A 21,239-nucleotide genomic window follows, 5' to 3' on the forward strand; every position below is an offset into this window, starting at 1 on the left:
GTAATTTGCAGTTACCTGCTCTTTGGTCTTGTCTCCAGAGCAAAAGAGGGCGGTGTGTTTGGACAGTGGGTTATGCAGGCTTTTGCTAGAAAACAGTATCACGGAGTGTTTGCTTCTAGTTCTTGGGCCCAAAATGTTGCTTTTTGATAAGGCAAAAGGCAGTATTTTTCATGCAAATTAATGAAAATGAGTCATGTTACAAAAAGGGCAGAGATGAAGTACAGGGCTTAGAGACTGAAAGTGAATAGCCTGACATGAAGCCATCCTCAGCGCTGGTCTTTGTGCAACTTACCCTTTGCCTACGTTGGGAATTAAAGCAGGTTAGGCAATACCTTTGTAACTGGGGGGTTGGGGGAGGTGTCAGAACAGGGAAATGGTGTTATTATTTCCCTATGTTCCCTGTGCAGACTGTCCTGTTCCCAACATCGATATCCGGCTGAGGGAAGTGCTGGGTGTCAAGGAGCAGCGGAGTTTTGAGGAAAGAGAAATTCCTGCAACTCTCAGCACAGGTGCGTGATGGCCTCAGACGAGCCAAAAATTAAACTGGCAACATATTAAGCATGGGCTTCTAGGATCAGAAGGAGGGGGTTTCTAATGTGTTCCTGCATTTTTTATCCCAAACTTGTTCCGTTTGTACGGATTACTCACAATAAATAAGGAGTTTTTTTTCTTTGGAAATTCGTATTAGATCACATCAGGTGAAGGGAAGGTTTGGAATCTTTTTGTTCCAGGCTGTGGTGCTGCTGCGATCAACTCCGAGATGCAGACTCATGCACAGAGCTCAGGAAATACAGAGCTGTTTGGATCGTGTTCAGGAGGATCCCAAGACTCGACTTGCCAAGTTTCAGACATGGGGGTAACATCCGATAGCCATCGCAATTCGGGAGCAGGTCAGGCAAATCGAACAACAGGAAGCAGAAGAGGTAACAGCCCTCCTGGGAGAGGAGAGCCTGATGAATTCAAAGAGATCCTTCTTTACCAGGAAACCCAGACAGGAGAGAGGCTGTATGCATGTGCAGAATGTCAGAAGACTTTTAAACTGAAAATAGGACTGTTAAAACAAAAGCAGATTCACACCAGAAAGAATCAGGTATTGTCATACATACGCACAGACTGCAGGAAAAGCTTTGGTCGCCACGCGGATCTGATCCGACACCAGAGAGCTCACGCAGGAGAGAGGCCTTACAAGTGTACAGCGAGTGATAAAAGCTTTACAGAGAAACCCAGAATCACTTGCGAACTCACAACACAGCCCTGTAATTGGTGTGCCAAAAGCTTCCCTGGGATAGATTTTCCATTGTTACCAAATAATCCACCAGAGGATTGGCTTCTAGTCATGTATCAATTACAGGGGAAGGCTTAGGATGAGACAGTTTGATTAAACCGAATCAAACCCAAGCATGGCAGGCGTCTGGTTGGTGCCAGCCGAAGAGGCATTGATTAGGAGCTGATTTTAATCGGTGGCTAGATGATTCGTATCTGGGAGGGGGAGTTATACACAGCAGCGTTGACGGTACTGAAAGCATTATTAAAAGAATATTCCGATGCACAAAGCAGCCTGTGCTAGAAAATGGCTGTATTTAAGCAGAAAATTGCTGGGGGGTTTTCATGTTCGAGAAGACCGAAGATACGATCAGAACAGGATTGTCTGCAGAGTTGTAAGCAGAAAATGGAGCTTCTGAGAGCTTAGGAGCTCAGGTTAAAGTGAATGTATGGGTTTGGTGTTACACACACACACACAACACAGTGATAGGACAGTAACAGTGGCAGTGAAGGCGCTGTTGCATGGAAATAACCAAAATCAGTTGTTTCAAACATTTATTCACGGTGCAGGAGATGCCAGTTTCGTTTCTGAGATTCTGGCAGGGCACGCAGGTATGTTCTTAATGTAAGTGTGAAGTACAGGTGAAAACGCTCTTCCCCGGAAGCCAAAAAGAGGCAGTGGCTTCAGCTAGAGACAGGATTAGCAGACAGGAAGGGAGTCCTGTGGAGACGGGGTTTGTACACCTCACATCTCTCCGTAGGCTGGTGATGCTCAGCATTTTTCCTTATTCCAGTTGAGTGCAAGGGTCAAAAAGTAGGGTTGCCTCCTGTTCAAAGCACGTGTTCTGCACTGAGGCTGTGAATGAAGTTGATGTCCTTGGCTTCCCTTGAGGAACAGCAGACCAAGAAACAACTGGGGCTGGGATGGAGCTTGGTAAGTTCTGAAGGAGATTAAGGGAGTACTCGTGGCCCCAGGGGATCCCTGCCCATCCCAAAAGCAGGAGTAGCTTGCAGAGAACTCTTTTATCACTCACTTCTCGTTATTTTCTTCTTAAAATTTACCCTGGGGATAGCATTTCTTTTATCCTTCTCCCACGCAACTTAATGCCTTAGTAGCTACCGGTATGCTGTGTGCTCCTGAATGAGGATTCTTTGCAGTGAGGCCGCTCCTGTAAAGCACCATCTTAGCAGAACTCGTTCCTTCTGTGAAACGAAGAGCACCTGGAACAGCAGGGCTGAATTTGGCTTGTCACACTCCTACAGCTGTTTGTTCAGGAGCTGCTGAATGAAAATCCTCAGTGTAAGACCTTCCTACCCCCCTGTGCTGCAAGCATGGGGCTGAGGAGCACCCGTCCCAGGGGAAGACCAGGCACAGATGGTCACTTACATTGGAGATTTTTGTAAGCATTGAAATAAAAATAATCACCTTGTTTAGAGGTTTAAGTGGAGACATTAAATGGAGTTAGAGGTGGAAAGCCACGCAGCCAGTGGGGTGATCCAAAATAGTGACGGTGTGTAAAATCTCACTTGCCCAAAGTGCTGAGTTTAACATTACCAAACCTCTTCAGCATCTTTGCTTAATAAAACTGGATGTCTTCCATGTGAGAAGCATTAGAAAGTTAGCTCTCCAGGTTAGCATTGGACACAGTGAGGGTGAACACAAGTAGCTGGAGGAGCTGTGATTGCTGCACAAAGTCTTCGTGGTCTCACTTGAAGAACAAAAGTTCAGGATCATAGGGGAAATTCAGAGTCAGGTGGCTGTTGTGTCGGAATGACTTGTTTGTGTCCTGATAAAGGAGTGACAGAAGCAGCAGGAAGTGGGAGTCTTTGTATTTATGGTTTTGTGAAAACCTTTGTGGAAGTTTTCTTTCCTCTGAAAGCAGAAGGGCTTCGAGGCAGGTGGATTGCGCCTAACGTCCCTCCCTCCGACCTGAAATGTGAAGCACGTGCGAAGAGAAATGCAGCTTCTTCCAGGTGCCTTCTGAGTGTCACTGGACTGCTGTGGTGAAGTACTCTCTGCTTAGGATATAAAAAGTGCAGAGATGTTAATGTAAGGACTCAGTTTTTTAAAAAAGATAACTTTTATTGGGTTTGTTTCCAGTGTAGGCTGCTGCTGGCTCCACTGACGCTGGTAAGAATCTTGCCTTGATTGAGACCAGGCTTACGCCTATAACGATTAAGCACAGATTGTGTGCTAGAATTGCTCGACATGTTGCTGTTAACTATTTCTGAACTTTATAATATATTTCTGATATCATTTCTGAAGATTTATTTAAGCACTGTGGTTTCAATCTTTGTGGACAGAAGACACCTAAAACATTAAAGATTTTTGCCCAGTGCAAAAGGACTTGAAATGTTTTCAGTGAAGTTCACGGCAGAGCAAAGCAGGACCCTGTTTTCTAGATGTCTGGTACCGGTGTGGTATGATGCCCTTCTGCAGGTGCACTTCTACTGGACTGTGCATCTCTAGGTGTCTTGTGCTATCATGCAGCAATGTCTCGCTTAGCACCATAGCTAAATAATTTGCACAATGAATGTGCTCCTTAAATTAAAAGGAAACAAAAAGTAGCATAAGGTAAGCATCGGAAGGCAGTGACATAAGCAATAATTCCAGTCCAAAACTTAGGCTAAGGTAGAATGGAACAAACTTGAGTGAAGTGGGGTGGAAATACGGTAATCCTCTAGTGTGGTGTCTGCTAGGAGCACCAGAAGGTTATGGTGCGAAGCCAGCAGAGGGGACGTAGACACTGGCCGTTCCTTACCTGAGTCTTTTTACAGAAACATGAATGGGAATCACGAGATTCTCTGAATTCCTCTCTGGGAGGTTTTGTTTTAATTCTCCAGTTGTGGAGTTTGACCTGCTGCGGAACAAACTGTCCTGATTCTCATAGCAGGGAGAGTAGGAGTTTTTCATAGACAGTGTTATTAAATAAGAAACCTAAGCTGAGAATCAGTGTGCTTGCCTTGAGAAATAAGGTTCATCAGGAAATACAAGTGACTGTGTAAACTGTCGGGTTTGTGCAGCCAGAAGGAAAAAAAGCCAGATCCTTAACGAGTTGGGTATTCTTTAAAGAGAATTTCCAACTCATTCCCTTTAGCTTTTTATTATTATTATTATTATTTATTTATTTATTTATTAAAAGTCAGTCTGAAAATGTAAAACTTGCCATGCTAAGTAACACCTAACAACTTGTCAGGGGTAACGGTGACAGAAGCACATTCATGACTAAATCATTTTTTAGTTTTAAACTCTCTTAATTTCTCCTAACCAGTAGAAGCAAGATCAGGATGTAGCACGTGAGGCTCTTCTGCCTTTTCTGTTGTAATTGTCCTTTATGGGTCATGCTCTAAAGAGTCCTTTCCTGTTCTGCTCTGTCCAGTTCACAAATTACAAGATGTCTGGCATTTCATGATTAATGTTGATAAAGGATTATTTCTTCTTACAGTTTCTTCTGTACTCATCTGTCTCTTCACTTATGTCTCCAGATGCAGAGTCTCATCTTGTGAGTTGGGTGCCTTGCATGGTGTGGGTGAGTGCAAATGAGGCTGAGGTCTTGTGCGAGGACTTTCAGGGAAGGGATCATCTTCTGTTCTCGACGTGGCTTTATAGTAAAACCAGTCAAAAAAGGAACCCATTTCCCAATAAATTCATAGAATCATAGAATGGCTCGGGTTGGAAGGGACCTCAGAGACCATTTGGTTCCAAACCCCTGCCAAGGGAAGGGACACCTCCCACCAGATCAGGTTGGCCAAGGCCCCATCCAGCCTGGCCTTGAACACCTCCAGGGATGGGGCATCCACAGCCTCTCTGGGCAACCTGTGCCAGTGCCTCACCACCCTCTGAGTGAAGAAAATTCCATCTGCTTTTGTGTGGTTTTGGGCTTACCTAATTCATTACACCCAGTTTCTATGATTTCTTTTTGCCTCACGTGTAAATCACAGCCGGTGTCCCCTCCCAACCTGCCCAGAGGAGGGTGCCCAGGACAGCACAGCACGGAATGGTTTCCGTACAGTGAACTACTGCTGTGTGCGGGCTCTTCCACTTGGAAAAGAGCACATGAGGAGAGGTGTGATACATGAGTGGTACAGGAAGGGTAACGAGGGATCGGTCATCCCCTGCCTTGCCCACTTCCAGACGTGGGAGACATCAAACTAAAGCAGTAAGTGGGGGCTTCAAAGCCAACAGAAGGTTCTTAATGCAGTGTTTGAATACACCAGTGACTGACGTGCCACAAGATGCTGCAGGTGCAGAGAGTTTACATTGGCTCAGAATCATAGAATGGTTTGGGTTGGAAGAGACTTTAAATATTATCTAATTCCACCCCCTGCCACGGCCAGGGCCTCCTGCCCCCAGCCCCGGCTGCCCCCAGCCCCATCCAGCCTGGCCTTGGGCACTGCCAGGGATGGGGCACCCACAGCTCCTGGGGGCAGCCTGCGCCAGGCCCACCACCCTCACTGTGTCAACTGCAAACTTGCTGAGGGTGCCTCAATTTCACTGTCCATGTCACCGACAGAGATGTCAAACAGCTCTGGTCCCGATACCAACCCCCAAGGACACCACTCCTTGCTCAGTCGCCACCTGGACATTGAGCCGTTGACCACAACTCCTGGAGTGCCACCACCCAGCCAATTCCTTACCTACCGAGTGCTCCACCCATCACATCCGTGTCTCTCCAGTTTAGAGACAAGGATATAACGGGGGACAGGGTCAAATGCTTTCCACGAGACCAGATAGATGATACCAGCTGCTCTGCTCCTATCCCCCTGTTTACCTACCTAGAATCATCTGGATAAACTCCCAGAAGGCAACAACTTGATAGAGATCTTTAAATACCAAGGTGCCACTTCTGGCTGAAGGAGACCTGGAGCTTGTGGCCACCTCCAGGCAACCCCAGGTCCTCAGCAGCTCTGGGGCTGCCGTCCCTGGAACAGGCAAAGCTCACAGGGGATCCAGGGGCTGGTCCCAGCCCCGAGCACCCCCCACTCTGGGGCACGACCTTGTCCCAAATCACAGATGGGGAACAGCCACAGCATCACTTTTAATTCCGTGCCTGTGCAGAAATTGGGGTCTTAGCAAGTTATGTCCTGGGATCCTGGTGGCACCGAGGTGACCAGGAGGCAGCGACGGGCCCTTGGGCAAGGAAGGCTGAGGGAGCCCCGGGCTGCCTGGGGCCGAGCACTGCCAGCAGGTGGAGGGAGGGGACCCTGCCCCTCTGCCCGTGCTGGTGAGACGCCCCTGGGGTGCAGGGTCCGGTGCTGGGCCCGCGGTCCAGGAGGGAGCTGGACGCGCTGGGGAGAGCCCGGTGCGGGGCCAGGAAGATGCCGCAGGGCCCGGAGCCCCTCTGCTGTGAGGAGAGGCCGGGAGAGCTGGGGCTGCTCAGCCTGGAGCAGAGGAGGCTCCGGGGGATCCCGGCCGTGGCCGGCAGCACCCGCAGGGAGGTGCCGAGAGGCCGGAGCCGGGCTCTGCCCAGCGGTGCCCAGGGCCAGGCCCAGCGGCCCCGGGCCCAGCCTGGAGCCCGGGAGGCTCCCCCTGCCCCCCAGCAGCACGTCCGTGCTGGGCGGGTGCCGGAGCCCTGGCCCGGGCTGCCCCGAGAGGGGCTGGGGGCTGCTCCCTGCACAGCTCCAGCAGCGCCTGCCCGTGGGGCTGGGCACCAGCTCTGGGGGCTGCTGGAGCACGGCTACGACCACAGCGACCCGGGGGGGCCTCCAGCTCCAGCCAGGCTGGGATTCTGTGACAAGAAGCTAAACGAGGGCCTGCTGCCCTGGGCACGGCACAGCCCGGGACGCTGGGTGCACCAAGCCACCCACCCCCGGTGCTGCGCCCTGCACTGTCTGCCCCCGGGGTCCAAGGAACACTTTTTGGAGCCCACTGGCTCCAGCTGGCACCCATACAGGGAACAGAGGTGCCTGAGAGCCCTGTCAGTTTGCCCTGGAGAAGTCTTTCTAGAGATCTTGATTTCGGTGGTTCTGTGATCAAGTCCAACCACCAACCTGGCCTACCCAGTCCCAGCCCCATGTCCCTCAGTGCCACGTCCACTTGTCTCTTAAATGCCCCCAGGGATGGGGACTCCACCACCTCCCTGGGCAGCCCGTTCCCACACTCCCGTTGGTCACCCTCTCCATGAAGAAATTCTGCACAAAATCCTACGTAACCATCCCCTGGAGCAACTTGAGCCTGTTCCCTCATGTCCTGTCACTGAGAAAACAGACGGACACCTTCCTCCCTGCATCCTCCTTTCTGGCTGCTGGTGAGAGCTGCGGTCTCACCAGTGCCACGTAAGGGGACAGCGGTGACGTTCCTCGCACTTGTGACCCCAAGAGCTGCACACAACATCTGCTGAATTTTTAAATTAGAAAAAAAAATGCAACAAAAAGTTGGGTGCGGGTGATGCTCAGCACCCTGAGGGGCCACAGCCCTTCTGTCTGGGGGGACGCAGCTGCTGGGCTTTCCCCACATCAGCTGGTGGGGCTGGTGTGCTGTGTTTTTTTGGGGGGATTTTGGTCATTCTGGCTGGGTGATGCTGCACTGGAGGGGACGGGACGAACAACCGCGTCCTCAAGCGAAATGGCTGCTCAGGCTCCTGTGTGGCCATGCTGGGCTCTTCAAACTTCCCTTGTTCCCCCTCCCCCCATCCTCCTGGTCCCCCTTGTCCACCTTTTATGCCCCCATTCTCTTTTCCCTCCCTTGTCCCGTCCTCCTGGTCCCCCTTGTTCCCCCACCTTGTTCCCCTTGTCCCCTCCTTGTCCTCCCAGTCCCCCTTGCCCACCTTCTGCCCCCTGTCCCCTTCTCCCCCATGTCCTCCTTTTCCCCCCTCATCCTCCTTGTCCTCATGGTCTCCCTGGTCCCTCTCCTTGTCCTCTCTGGTCCCCCTTCTCCCCCTCCTTGTCCCCTTTGTCCCTCCTTGTCCTCCTGGTCCCCCCCCTTGTTCCCCTTGTCCTCCTTGTCCCCTCAGGTCCCCCTTGTCCCCTTCCTTGTCCCCCTTGTCCCCTCAGGTCCCCCTTGTCCCCCTCCTTGTCCCCCTTGTCCCTCCTTGTCCTCCTTGTCCCCCTCCTCGTTCCCCTTGTCCTCCTTGTCCCCTCAGGTCCCCCCTCCTTGTCTCCTCCTGTTCCCCTTGTCCCCCTTGTCCCCCCTTGTCCCCCCGTCCCCCTGCCGTCCCCGTCCCGCACGGGGAGGCCCCGCCGAGCGCCCCGGGCCAGCAGCGTCCCGCGGGGGGAAGGAGCCTCTCCGCGGGGCCCCGGTGCCGCTCCCGGTGCCGCTCCCGGTGCCGGTGCCGGGCCGGTAGGCGGCAGTGCTCCTCGCTCCTCGCCGCTCCCCCCGCCCGCGCCCGCCAAGCACCGGCGAGGCGGATGCAATTCCCCGGCTGCCCCTGGCTCCTCGGCGGGGCGGCGGGGCCCGGCCCGCAGCGCGCAGCCACCGACAGCGGCCCCGGCAGCGGCCCCGGCAGCGGCCCCGGCCCCGGCGCGGCGGCGGGCGGCCCCGCGGCCCCGCTCGGCAGCGCGCTCTCCCCGCCGCGGCCCGGCCCCAGCCGCCGGGGCCCGGCCCAGCTCCGCGGGGCCATGGCCGAGTGGGCGCCCGCCCAGGTAAGCGCGGCCCGGCCCGGCCCGGCCCGGCCCGGCCCCGGGGTTCCCCCCGCCGAGCCCGGCCCCGGTCTCGGCCCCGGCCCCGGCCCGGAGGCGGAGCCGCCCCGCCCGCGCTGCTGGGGCGCTCCCCGACGGGGCCCGCTCCGGCCCCGCTCCGGCCCCGGTTCCCCGTCCCGGGTGCCCCTGGAAGGCGCTCGGGCCAGGGAGCGGAGCCCCGCGACCCCCCCGGGATGGCCCCGAGTGGCCCCGTGGCCCCCTCGAGATGCCCCCGCGCACCCCTCGAGTGTCCCCGTGTCCCTCCCGGGATAGCCCCGTGTCCCCCTCGAGATGGCCCCGCGCCCCCCCAGAGTGTCCCCGCGGCCCACCTGGATGGCCCCGTGGCCCACCTGGATCTCCCCATGTCCCCCCCGGCATGGCCCCGGTGCCCTTCCCAGGATGTGCTCGGGTCCCCCTGCCCCGGGATGCCCACGTTCCTCTCGGATGCCCCGCTGTCCCCGCGATGCTCCCGTGTCCCCAGGATGCTCCTCTGCGGGCTCCAGCCCCGGGATGTCCCCGTGCCCCGCTGACCCGGGTTGCTCCGGTGGCCCCGCCGTGGCCCTGCTGCTCCCTGCCCACCCTGCTCCTTCCTCAGCCCAAGGGAGGCTCCCACCCAAGCGCATCCAGAAAATCCCCAAAAAAGGGTCAGGGGTCGGGAGGGGCCCTGCTTCACCCCAGCGGCACAGCTGGGGGGCTGCCAGCACGGCGCGGTGACCTCCTGCAGCTGGCTGCCGTCCCACGGGGACGATGACCGGCGCTGACTCGGTGGCCGCGCGGCAACCTGCGGGACCTGGGCACGGCACGGGGGTACCCGCGGGGTCCGGGAGGTTGGGGGGCAGCACCCTGCGTGCCCCCTGCCCAGCCCGCGCCTCCCCGTGCAGGTGCAGGAGTGGAACGTGGAGCCCCCCCACCTGATGCCGCTGCAGCCGCCGCTGCTGCCCGAGCGGGCGCACGTGCGGGAGGCACAGCTGCACTCCGCCGAGGCCTCGCTCTGGACCGTGGTGGCCACGGTGCAGGCGATGGAGAGGAAGATCGACCTCCTGGCCACCCGCCTGCTCAGCCTGGAGGGCCGCTCCGGCACGGCCGAGAAGAAGCTCCTGGACTGCGAGAAAACCGCCATGGAGTTCGGCAACCAGCTGGAGAGCAAGTGGGCCGTGCTGGGCACCCTCATCCAGGAGTACGGGCTGCTGCAGCGGCGCCTGGAGAACGTGGAGAACCTGCTGAAGAACAGGAACTTCTGGGTGCTGCGCCTGCCCCCCGGCCCCCGGGGAGAGGTGCCCAAGGTGGGCAGGGCCGGGGTGGGCACGGGGGGCCCGGGAGCCCTTTGGGGCTGTCTCTGGGGCTACGCAAGTCCCCACGGCCGGGACGTCGAAGGGACGGGGACAGGCGCTGCTGAGCTGCCCGCGGCCTGTCCCTGCAGGTGCCGGTGACGTTTGTTGACATTGCCGTCTACTTCTCGGCGGAGGAGTGGAAGAATTTGGAGGAGTGGCAGAAGGAGCTGTACAATAACCTGGTGAAGGAGAACTATGAGTCTTTGATCTCCCTGGGTAAACATCCCTTTTTGCCCCTTTCCCGGCGGCCAGGGGCGTTCGGCACCGTTTCTCCCCGGCCCCACGTCCACGCGGTGACGGGGAGGGCTCGGCCGCCGCTGCGACCCCGCGCTGTCTCCCCCCGAGCAGACGCAGCCCTGGCCAGGAGCGACGCGCAGCCCCGGCTGGAGCGCGGGGAGGTGCCCTGCGTCCCCGAGCAGAGGGACCTGGAGCCACGGGAGCTGCCGGCGGACGCCTGCGCGGGTGAGGCATCGGCTCGGGCAGCTCCTCGTGACGGCAGCGCCCGGCTCTGCTCCGGCCCCGCTCCCTCCCTCCTGCATTTAGGGTGCACGTCCCCTAAGTCCCGTCCCTATTGGGCTGTGCGGCCGTCACCTGTCCACACAGGCCGTGCCATGGTCACCCATCCCTGCGGGATGTCCCGTGGTCACCCATCTCCGTGGGATATCCCATGGTCACCTGTCCCCAGGGGATGTCCCGTGGTCACCGGTCCCCAGGTCACCCATCCCCAGGGGATGTCCCATGGCCACCCGTCCCCAGGGGATGTCCTGTGGTCACCCATCCTGACAGCTCCCCCAGGGGTGTTCGAGGCCCTGTCACCGCTGTGGGACAGGGACACTCAGCGTGGCCGGAGCAGGGGGGTCCCCACCCCGCGGCCGTTCCCAGCGCCCCGGCAAGGAGCGGGGCCGCGCTGGGTGGCTGCCACCCGGCACCGCCAAGTCTCTCCTTGTGAACAGAGCCGCTGATCTCCACCTCCGACATCCTGTCCCGGATCAAGCAGGAGGTGGCGTTCGTGGGGGAGCAGCAGTTCGGGGAGGACCGGGGGATGCCCGCGGACCCCTGTGCAGGTGAGGCCGGCACCTCCCTTGGGACGCGCCAGCCGGGTGCTCGGTGCCTTTTGGAGCGGTTGCCTCCTGGGCCCACCCTGTGCAGGATGCGGCCCTGAGTCCCCTTCCCGTCCCTCCCCGCAGGTGCTGACGCCCTGATCACGGCGCACGACTTCTTGTCGTGGATCAAGCAGGAGGAAGAGCCGTGCGTCAGGGAGCCCTGGGAGCTGCCGGAGAGGGAAATCCTGACCGGTCCCGGCCCCGGTGAGCGATGCCTGAGCCTGGGCTGGGGGGGGGGGGTTCTCAGCCCAGCAGGAACTGTGCGGGTCCTGCTCTTCCCCACGGCCGCTGCAGACCATGTCCATGCTGGTGCAGCTCGGGGATTGCCCTGGGGAGACCCCAATCGGGTGCCAGGGGTGGCAGAGCCCCTGCTCCTAGCGATGTGGGTCATGGGCCGTGCCTGTGCCCCGGCCATGCCGGGCTCTGGCTGAAAGATGTGTTAGGGTGCGCGGGGTCAGGCGGGGAGGCACCAGGGACCGCATCGTCCCCACAGCTCCGGGTCAGGCTGCGGGTGCTGCCCCCCAGCTTGGGGCCGTCCCCAGTCCCCGGCAGCTGCTGACCGCAGCCTTTTTCCCCCTGCAGCCGGCGAGGGGCTGATGGTGAAGACGGAGGAGCGGTGTCCCCGCGCCGAGCCCCCAGAGGAGGTGCTGCCGGGTGCCTCCGCGGAGCTGCTCTTCCCGGGCTCGGGCTTCGGGAGCCCCGAGGGACAGGCAGCGGTGGCCGCGGGAGCCCTGCCCGCACAGCACAGACTGGGCAAAGCCCTGGGTGCGGAGCCGGGGCCGGGGGCTGAGCCCGGGGGGGTCCCGGCTGCGGCGGCACCGTCCGAGGAGCGCCCTCACGGCTGCGCCGAGTGCGGGAAGAGCTTCAGCGGGAAGAAGAGCCTGCGGATCCACCAGCGGAGCCACGCGGCCGAGCGCCCTTACCCCTGCGCCGAGTGCGGCAAGAGCTTCAACTGCCACTCGGGGCTGGTGCGGCACCAGATGATCCACCGCGGCGAGCGGCCCTACAAGTGCGCCGAGTGCGGCAAGTGCTACAGCCGCAAGGAGCACCTGCAGAACCACCAGCGGCTGCACACGGGCGAGCGGCCCTTCGTCTGCGCCGCCTGCGGCAAGAGCTTCATCCGCAAGCAGAACCTGCTCAAGCACCAGCGCATCCACACGGGCGAGCGGCCCTACCAGTGCCCGGCTTGCGGCCGCAGCTTCCGCTACAAGGAGTCCCTCAAGGACCACCAGCGCGTGCACGGGGCCGAAGCGGGACCCCCGCCGCTGCCACCCCCCGGATTGCCCCCCGGGGACTAGGGCACGCCCCGCCGCGGACTGATGCCCCCTTCCCCGGGACTTGGGGAGGGGGGGGGTGGGGCCACGCGCCGGCCACGGAGCTTTGTACCAAATCCGGGCGCCCGGCCGGAGGGGGGGGCGGGCGCGCAGGCAGTGGCGCGACCTGCCCAGCGCGTGGGGAGGGGTCTCCCCCCCCCCAGCCCCACCACGGAGGGACTCTCGTCAGCCCCCCTGCCGCTCGCCCCCGCCAGACAATCTGGGGATGATGGACGGGAGCTGCTGCCTGCCATGCCTCCCCCCCCCGCCCCACCGCTGCCCCCCCACCGCCGTCCCCGCCTGCTGCTCTGCCCCCTCCCTCCAAGCCCCCGCTGCTTATTTTTACTCCCCGCGCCGTCCCGCTCTGTACAGTGCTTGGGGTGTCGTTTTGTATGGACGATGCAACGCGGAATAAAGTCGTGCTGGGCTGCAGCGCCTTCGCCCCAGCCCCGCGGGGTCCCCGCTGTCCCTGTCCCCCACGGAGCCCCCCCCCCCCAGGAGGGTGGCAGCATCACCTCCAGAGCCAGAGGCAGGGCTGAGTGTGACATGCACGCACGTGGGACCTGTGTGCGCGCACACCAGCCGTGCACGGGAGCTGCTCCTGTGGCCACAGGGGGAGGGTCCCCAGGGCCAGCAGCAGCCCCGGCCCAGGAGGGACGCCTGCCTTGTAAAGCTGTTTCTAGCAGTTCTCACCAAATTCCAGCATTTATTGTTTTTCTTGCGTTTTCACTGAACTCCTGGGCACCATTTTGCAGCAAAGCCTTCCCTGGGAATCGAGCCCTGGGCTTTGCACGGAGACCGGAGCCCACCTCTCCCCGCATCACCCCCCCCCCCCCCCCCAATGTATTTCTGAATCACGTTGCTGCAAAATAAAATGCTCCCGGCCTGCGGTGCCCAGCACCCAACTCACGCCTCCAGCTGCTTGTTGTCCCCCTCCCCAAAGGGGACCTGGCCACCCTGGGGCGGGGGGGGGGGGCCCAGTTGGACCCAGGTCACCCAGCAAGGGCTGCAGCTCCTGCTACCAGCCATGCACGCGGCGACGTGCAGCAGCTCAGCCCAGCGAGGACGGTTTGGGCTGGCACCCCGACGTGGGCTGCAGCCACAGGAGCGCAGCTCCGCAGGGCTGGAGCTGCCGGGGACCCCAACCCCACAGTGGGCTCGCAGACCCCGCTGCCGCCGCAGCAAAAGGGAGCATCCTGCCCCCCCACCCCCCAACCCCGGGCCACAGCAGCACCGCACCATCCAGACCCCCCCGGGCCATGGCAGCACCGCACCGGCACTGTGGGGGATTAGAGCCGGGAGGCACCGTGGGCAGGCGGCGAATTACCAGCATGACACAGCAGCCCCGGCGGCACCGGCACGAGTGAGCGGCGGCCGGCAGCCTCCCAGCAGCGCGCAGCGGAGGCTCGGGGCGGGGATGGGGGCCACGGCCGCACCCTGGTCCCGCCCCAGCACCGAGTCCACACACACACACACACAGAGATGGCATTTTCTGTTTTTTTGGGGGATTTTTTTTTTTTTTTAAACAGAAGTTTATGGGTTATATGCAAATTAGGTCATTAAATGATTTGCATAAAATGTTCGCACATCAGCGACTAAGTGTTCCTAACTCCCCACCCCCCCAAGGTAGTAATCCTACTCGACTAGCGCTGTCACACGCCCCGCTGGCACCCGCGCATGCACGCCTCCCGCCGCTCGCTCCGGGCCGCCCGCGGGAGCAGAGGCTCAGCCACGGCCGCCGGCACCTCCCGGGTGTGTGTGCACACCTTGCCCACGAGTGTGCATCGCCGCCTCCTGACCCGGGCTTGCGCACGTGGCCAGCGTGCTCCAAACTCGCCCAGCACACGGCAGGCTCGCAGGCACGCGCGGCGCCAGCTGCCCGCGTGTCCCCTCGTACCTCCCCCGTGCTCGCAGGGTCTGGGCACGGTGGCACGGCGGGCACCAACCTTGCTCACGGCCGCGCGCTCGCACACGCCTCCGCGACACACGCACGTACACGCACACCGCTCCCCCGTGAGCACACCCGTCGGTCCGTGGCCAGGCACCCACCGCACACCCGGAGCCCCGCGCGGGGAGGGAGGGCTGTACGCACACCACGTCCTTCGCGGGACAGCGTCCCCGCCTGCCCTAGCTGTTGGTGAGGAAGAGCCGTCTGTGTCTGGAGGCAGAGCCGCGCGGCCGCCCTCTGCGCCGGCCCCGGCCCCGGTTCCCGAAGGGGCTTCGGCTGGGCACGGCCGTCTCTGCCCAGCTGGCGGTCCCGGCCTGCGGCTCGGGGAAGCTGGGCTCGGCTTTGGGCTGCTCGAGGAGCGGGCTGGGGTCCGGCCGGGGCTCGGCCGGCGGCGCCTGGCTCTGCCGGGCGCTGGCCCTCTCCTGGCGCAGGTAGCGCAGCTCGTCGCGGATGTCCGTCAGGACGCCCAGCAGGCGGAACTGGAGCTCGCGGTCGCGGGCCCTCTCCTCGCGCTGCGTGGCCCGCTCCTCCTGCCACATGGCCAGCTCCTGGTGGTACAGCTGGTCCCACTGCTCCTCCAGGTCCAGCAGGTGATGGATGTTAGTCCTCCAGCTCTCCCGGCGGTCCTCCCGCAGGCGGGAGCAGCCCACGCCGCCGCGGGCCGGGCCGGGGGCGGCGGGGGGGTCCCCCGGGGGGGAGGCGGAGGAGGGCAGCGACTCCTCAGTCAGGGCGCCGTGCAGCGGGGAGCGTGCCGGCGGCTCCTCCTCCGTCGGCTTCTCCCAGGTGGGGCCCATCAGTACCCTGGGCAAAGCGCCCATCTCCGGGCCCGGGCCCCCCGCCTGCTCCTCGGGGTGCGAGGAGTCGAGCGAGCGGCCCAGGGGGGGCAGGTCGGACACCCCCTCGTGTCCCCAGTCCGAGTGAGCGTCCACGGGGTTGAGAGGGTCCTCGGGCAGGGAGGTGACGGAGCCCTGGGAGCTGCACCGGCGGATCAGCATGGCCTGGCGGGACAGTTTCATGTCCTCCTCCGCGGACATCGGGGCCTCGGGCCCAGGCTGCAGCCCCATGGCCCCTCCGTGGCCCCTCTCCACCTCCCGGCCTTCCCGTTCCTCCTCCTCCGACATGGAGGCGTAGGAGACGAGGGACTCGTTTCGCAGGGATGGGGAAATGGCTGTCATGTCCGGAGTCCGCAGCTCTGGTCCCGACTCGGCTGGAAGAGAAGAGAAGCCCTCCTGTGAGCGCAGGTCGCTGCCACGTCCGCTCTGTGTTGTCCCCGTACCCCTTCCTGACACACGGACGCACCCTGTCTGTCCAGCCCTCAGCCCAGCTCTCCTCGCACGGCTCCTATCCCTCCATATCCTGCAGCAGCGAGTTCCCCAGTCCCACTGCGTGCCGCAGGGAAAGCCACAGCCTTTGCCTCCACTTGGATCTGCCTCCTCCTCGTGCCACCAAACAGCCCTCGGCAGTTGTGAAACTGTGCTCCGGGTTCACAGGCACGCACCCGCAGCCCTTTGAGGCAAACGAGCAGCACCCACGGGACTGCTCAGGGCTGGACCCCCAGCACCGTGCCGAGGGCCCCCCCCGTGCCGGGACCATGCTCTCAGTGCAGACCACCACCACCACATCTTCTACCACCAGGCCTCCAGCGCTTCCCCGTCCACACACCGCACCCTCCCTCCCCCTGACAAAGCCCCGGAGCGGCCTTACCCGAACTGCTCTGCCCTTCCCCTCGGCTGTACTCGCAGATGACCGAGGGGTCCGGGCTCTGCACCGCCAGCCGGGGCACGGCGGAGCCCTCCACGTCGGGCAGGGATGAGGGCTGCCCGTTGGTGTCGATGTAGATGCTGGGGTGGCTCACGCCGGGCTGCAGGTGCATGAAGGACTGTTTGGTTGCGCCGGGGAAGAACAGATCTGCGGGACAGAGAACATCCAGCCTCAGCTGCTGCGACGACGGCACTGCCAACTCACGTGTCCTGGCGTTACGAGTGGCTGGGGCTCCCCAGAGGAGGGTCCCCGAGTACTGTGCAGGGGAGTGACACGGCACGGGGGACGTGGCCACACCAAGCCCCAGATGTGCCTCCCGCAGGGACACCTGCACAACTGCTCGTCATCGCTTCCCCCAAGTCCCACAGAGGGTTGGCATCCCCTGAACAGCCCCCAGGACTTCAGCCTTGAGCCCAGAGCTTCTTTGCTCTGCAATAACGGCATCTGGTTCAGAGACAGCCTGAGCCCGCTTCAGAAGTGAAACGAGACCCACGCTGCCCACCCGCCCCCACCGACGCCCGACGGGCCGAGCTGAAAGGTGAAAAGCAGAGGAAGGAGCAGGAACAACTACCTGTGGTGTCCTTTGGGGGTACAAAGAAGGCGGAGACGTTCCCTTTCAGGAAATGAAAGGGCAGGGGGGTTGTTTGCCTCCTGGACAGGAACAAAGCCTAGCTGGCGTTTACCTGCAGGCCCAGCCCAACCCCACCGCAAAGCGCAGCGATGTCGGGTAGTTAACTCCCAACACCTTCCCTCAAGCACTTCCTGGCCATTGGAGTGAAACAGGCGTTACGCAAAAGCAGAACCTGCGTGAGACCAAGACACAGGTGTATTCCACAGAAACTGGAGGGTTCAAAGGCTCAGCCCCATCGAGAAGGCTCCTCCCGGCCACATGCAGCACCATGGTGCAGGTGCGAGATGCAGCGGGAGGACAGCGCGGTTCGGTACCGCAGCAGCTGCTCCTGCTGACTCTGATCTCTGCTAAGCATGAGGGACACTAACCCTGAAAAGAACAGGGGAAATAAAATCCCATCCCAGCCTTGAGATGGTATCCAGCAAGGCCAGACACTGTATCAAATTTTAAAAAAAGACCCACTCCCACAAAGTTTGACGCGCTCCTGTTGATCCCAGGTTACTTCCATGGTGGGTTTTTAATCCCAGCGTACGCAGCTTTCAACCCTGGTGGTTTGCTACTCAGATATTACAGGACCACAGCCCTGCTGCACGCTGTAATCCTGACACAAGCCGCGTACGAGAGCAAAACCCACAAGTCTCCTTCCACGATCCATGCCGTGCCGGCAAGCACAGAGCACAAATGCTCAGCAGAGCCCGGAGCTGGGGGGACCACGGCCTGGTGAGGTTACCAGGCCAGGCGGCACTCGAAGAGCTCAGGCGGGGCTGCAGCACAGGACTCTGCCGCTCCAACTCTCCTGCCCCCAGAGAACCACCACGACTGACCTGGGTCCAAGATGATTTCGGGCTCCGAGTCGTGGCTGGCCTGCAAGAAGGTGGAAGCCACCATCTTCTCCAGGGGCGTGAGGCGCGGCTTGTGCAGCGGCCCGCCAGCGCGGTTCATAGGCAGGTGCTTCTTGGAGGTGATCTTTTTCTTGACGTCCAACCGCAGGTCGCGCCACTTGTGCTTGAGGTCGTCGATGGAGCGCTCGGTGTAGCCCAGGAAGTTGACGCGGCTTTGGATTTGGGTCCAGAGCTGCTTCCGCCGCACAGGGTGAGCCCGCAGGGCTTCAGACCCATACAGGGCGCTGAAATGCCGGACCACATTCCAGACCAGTGTCTCGGTCTCGTCATTGGAGAAGTTGGCCTTCCTCTTCCGGCCAGATGCTGGCATCGCCTGCGAGGCTGCAGCAGAGGTGGAAGGGGCACAATTGAACCTCGGTCCCCACTCCTCTCTGTCAGCTCCTGGGGGAAACATGGGGCTGCGGGAGCCCGAGGGAGCCGCGGAGGAGGGAGCCGAAGCAAGAGCCCCCGAGGCATCCATGGCAGGGGAGGCTTGGGCCGGGGAGGATCTAAAGAGCCGCTTCGGCACACCACGCGGCAGGGGGGCACCTCATCCCCTCGCCCCAGCTCGAGAGCACCTGGGAGGGGAGAAAAGGAAAGGGCAGCGGTGGGTGGTGGCAGTGCGTCACCCCACAGGGTCCCTACGGCAGGGGGGGTGACATCAGGGACCCCCAGCCCTCTCCAACCAAAGGCACCCAGGGGCTCCCAGCCAGCTACAACGGGGACCGCAGAGAGGTTCGTGGTCATGGTGTGTGCACTGGGACCATGACATGGGCAAGCACCTTGGGGCCACAGCAAGCATCTTAGCCACAGCACGGCTTCAGGGCCACGGCGAGTGCCTCAGGGCCACGCAGAGGGGAACCAGCAGCCCCTCAGGGCCATGCTCAGGGCAACAGGGAGTGCCTCAAGGCCACGGGGAGGGCCTCAGCACCGCGCTGAGGGCGATGGGGAGCACGTCAAGGCCATGGTGAGCATCTTCGGATGCACGGCAAGTGCCTCCAGGATGTGGCCTTGGCAAGCATCCCGGGGCTGTGGCAGGAGCCACAGCAACAACTTCAGCACCACAGCAATTGCTTCTGGGCCACAGAGAGAGCCTTGGCCATGGGCAACAACTCAGGTCCACAACGGGGACCGTGGTGATGGCAAGCACCTCAGCGCTGTGGCGAGGGCCAGTGCCATGGCAAAAGCACCAGGGACTCAGGACAGGGCTTCAGGGCCACAGTGAAGACCTTGGCCAAAGAGCAGGTGTTGGGGCCGTGGCGAAGGCTATGGCCATGGTGAGCATCTCAAGGCCACGGTGAAGACCTTGGCCATGCTGCAGGCCTTGGCACTGATCTTGCCTGTGGTGAGAACCTTAGGGCCTCAGTGAGCACCGTGGGGCCCTGGCAAAGGCCTTGGCCATGGTGAACCCCTCGAGTCCATCAAGGGAGCCTTGGAGCTACGGCAAAGTCCTTGGCCATGTCAAGCACCTCAAGGCCATGGCAAAGACAATAGCGAAGGCCATGGCCACGGTGAGCACCTCAGGGCCCCGAAGAGCACCTGGTGACAGCCCTGGGGTAAAGACCATAGCTATGGCGAGTGCCTCAAGGCCACGGTGAACACCCTGGCTGTGGCGAACATCTCAGGCTTGCAGCAAGGGCTACAGGGCAACCTTGAAGACCTCGGCCATGGCGAATGCCCTAAGACGATGGCGAACACGTGCAAACCATGGTGAGGTCCCCGGCCATGGTGCAGGTCTCGTGTCCCCGCGGCGAAGACCTTGGCCACCGCAATTGCCTGCAGACCACGGCGTGGTCCTCAGCAAAGGTCTTGGCCTCCGAGCATCCCGTGGCCGGGCTGCAGACCTCAGGACCACGACGACAGCCCACAAGAGGTGGGGGGGGGGGGGACAGACCCCAGCCAAGGCCTCGTCCACATCGAGCACCTCGGGGCCCTGCTACGGACTCGGGCGCCCACCGAGAGCCCCTGGGTCCCCCCCAGGTCCCCTCCAGCCCCTCGCACCCCCAGCCGAGGCCTCACCCTCGGGCTGGGGGCGGTGAGGACAACCCGGGGGGGGGCTGCAGCACCCGGGGCCGGAGGGGTTGGGGGGGGGGGGGGGCTACCGGGCACAGCCGGCGCCCTGCCCTCCACCGGGAGCCTTTTGTTCGCGCTTCCGACGGGCACCGGGGACAAAGGGGCCGGGGCCGGTGCCTGCCCCCGGGCCCCCCCCCCACCCCTTCGGGGTGGGGGGGGGGCCCGGGGGCAGGCACCGGCCCCAACCTTAAGCTTTTCCCCCCCCCCCCCCCCAAGGTTTTTCTCCCCGCAGGGCAGCACGGCGGAGCCTACCTGTACCGGGCCGGGCTTGCAATGGGGAAGGGGGGGGGGGGGGGAAGGGGAACGGGGAAAGGGGGGGAAGGGGGGAAGCGACGTCGGGGCCGGTGTCGGTAAGGGCTCAGCTCCGGCGGCGGCGGGTAATGGCTCCCGCCTCGGCGGAACTCGCCTTCATTTCCTCCGCCTCCGAGCGGCGCGGCGCGGGGGCCCGGCGAGCCGCTGCTTGGCCGCCCCCTGCCGGTTGTGCCGCCGAGACGTTCCGCTGGGGGGGGGGGTGGTGTTACCGGGGGGGGGGGGACCGGGGGCGGGGGGGCCTGGGGGAGGAACCGGGCAGCAAGGGGTTCGCGTCGAAGGGGGGTGAGCCCCGTGCTGCAGCCGCACCGTGCTCCCGTGCGTCCCCCCGGCTGGGCAGCGCGGTGGTTCGCAACCACCCCGCCCCCCCCCCCCCCCCCCGTGCCGGTATCCCGGTACCGAGGAACCCCCCCCGCCTCCCGGTATTCCCCCCCCCCCCACTTGTACACCCCCGGTCTTGTGCACGCCGGTGGGGTCCCACCCGTCCGTCCTGTCCCCGAGCCCTCCCGGGCTGCCCCTTGCCCCCCAGTCCTTGGGCATCTTCGTGCCCCCCCCGGGATCCCGGGACCCCCCCATTCCCCCCCAGGCTGCTGTTTGCACCCCCCCGGTGCTGTTTGCACCACCACCCCCCCCCCGTGCTGTGCACCCCAATGACCCTCCCAGTGTACCCCGACCGTGCACCCCCTTGTGACCCTTGCCCCCCCCCCCCGTGTGCCACGCACCCCAATGGATGTCCCCCAGCACACGCTGCCCCTGCACCCCTGGGGGGCCCTGGCACCCCCCCCCCCACTCCCAGATGGGCACCTCCCCGTGCTTCCTGCCCGTTGCACCTTGTCCCATGCCCCCCGGTGGTGCTCGCTGCCCCGTGCAGCACGAGGGGTGCCCCCCCTGCCCTGTGCACCCCCACAGGTAGCCCTGGGTGAACTTAGCACCCCAATGGGCACCCTGCACCCCACCCCGTGCAACACAAAGGGTGCTCCTTACACCCCATGCACCCCAACATCACCCA

The 21,239-nt window shown here is 62.2% G+C and overlaps 2 protein-coding genes across 3 annotated transcripts in view; one reads left to right on the forward strand and one right to left on the reverse strand.

Moving 5' to 3' along the window:
• Positions 1 to 8,746: 8,746 nt before the first annotated feature.
• The window catches only part of LOC121066533, a 39,638-nt gene continuing 27,145 nt past the window's right edge, over positions 8,747 to 21,239 (forward strand). The window contains exons 1-9 of the mRNA XM_040550163.1: positions 8,747 to 8,844; positions 9,762 to 10,163; positions 10,301 to 10,427; positions 10,557 to 10,673; positions 11,165 to 11,275; positions 11,399 to 11,518; positions 11,897 to 12,606; positions 17,958 to 18,059; positions 19,207 to 19,359. Coding sequence (XP_040406097.1) covers positions 8,821 to 8,844; positions 9,762 to 10,163; positions 10,301 to 10,427; positions 10,557 to 10,673; positions 11,165 to 11,275; positions 11,399 to 11,518; positions 11,897 to 12,606; positions 17,958 to 18,059; positions 19,207 to 19,359 — 1,866 coding nt within the window. The 5' untranslated portion in view covers positions 8,747 to 8,820. The remainder of the gene's footprint in view (positions 8,845 to 9,761; positions 10,164 to 10,300; positions 10,428 to 10,556; positions 10,674 to 11,164; positions 11,276 to 11,398; positions 11,519 to 11,896; positions 12,607 to 17,957; positions 18,060 to 19,206; positions 19,360 to 21,239) is intronic.
• On the reverse strand, positions 13,921 to 20,387 carry LOC121066002. Of its 2 annotated transcripts, none has more exons than XM_040549315.1 (4): positions 20,174 to 20,387; positions 17,792 to 18,190; positions 16,280 to 16,483; positions 13,921 to 15,782 (listed from the first exon to the last, which is right to left on the reverse strand). In XM_040549315.1, the coding sequence occupies exons 2-4, from the start codon at positions 18,177 to 18,179 to the stop codon at positions 14,755 to 14,757; spliced, it is 1,620 nt and encodes a 539-aa protein (XP_040405249.1). In that variant the 5' UTR covers positions 18,180 to 18,190; positions 20,174 to 20,387; the 3' UTR covers positions 13,921 to 14,754. The 2 variants fall into 2 exon arrangements, with proteins under 2 accessions (XP_040405249.1, XP_040405248.1); XM_040549314.1 differs by having other exon boundaries at positions 17,792 to 18,426; positions 20,174 to 20,345.

This window comes from Cygnus olor, chromosome 2 (genome assembly GCF_009769625.2).
Source record: "Cygnus olor isolate bCygOlo1 chromosome 2, bCygOlo1.pri.v2, whole genome shotgun sequence".
Taxonomy (NCBI): Eukaryota; Metazoa; Chordata; class Aves; order Anseriformes; family Anatidae; genus Cygnus; species Cygnus olor.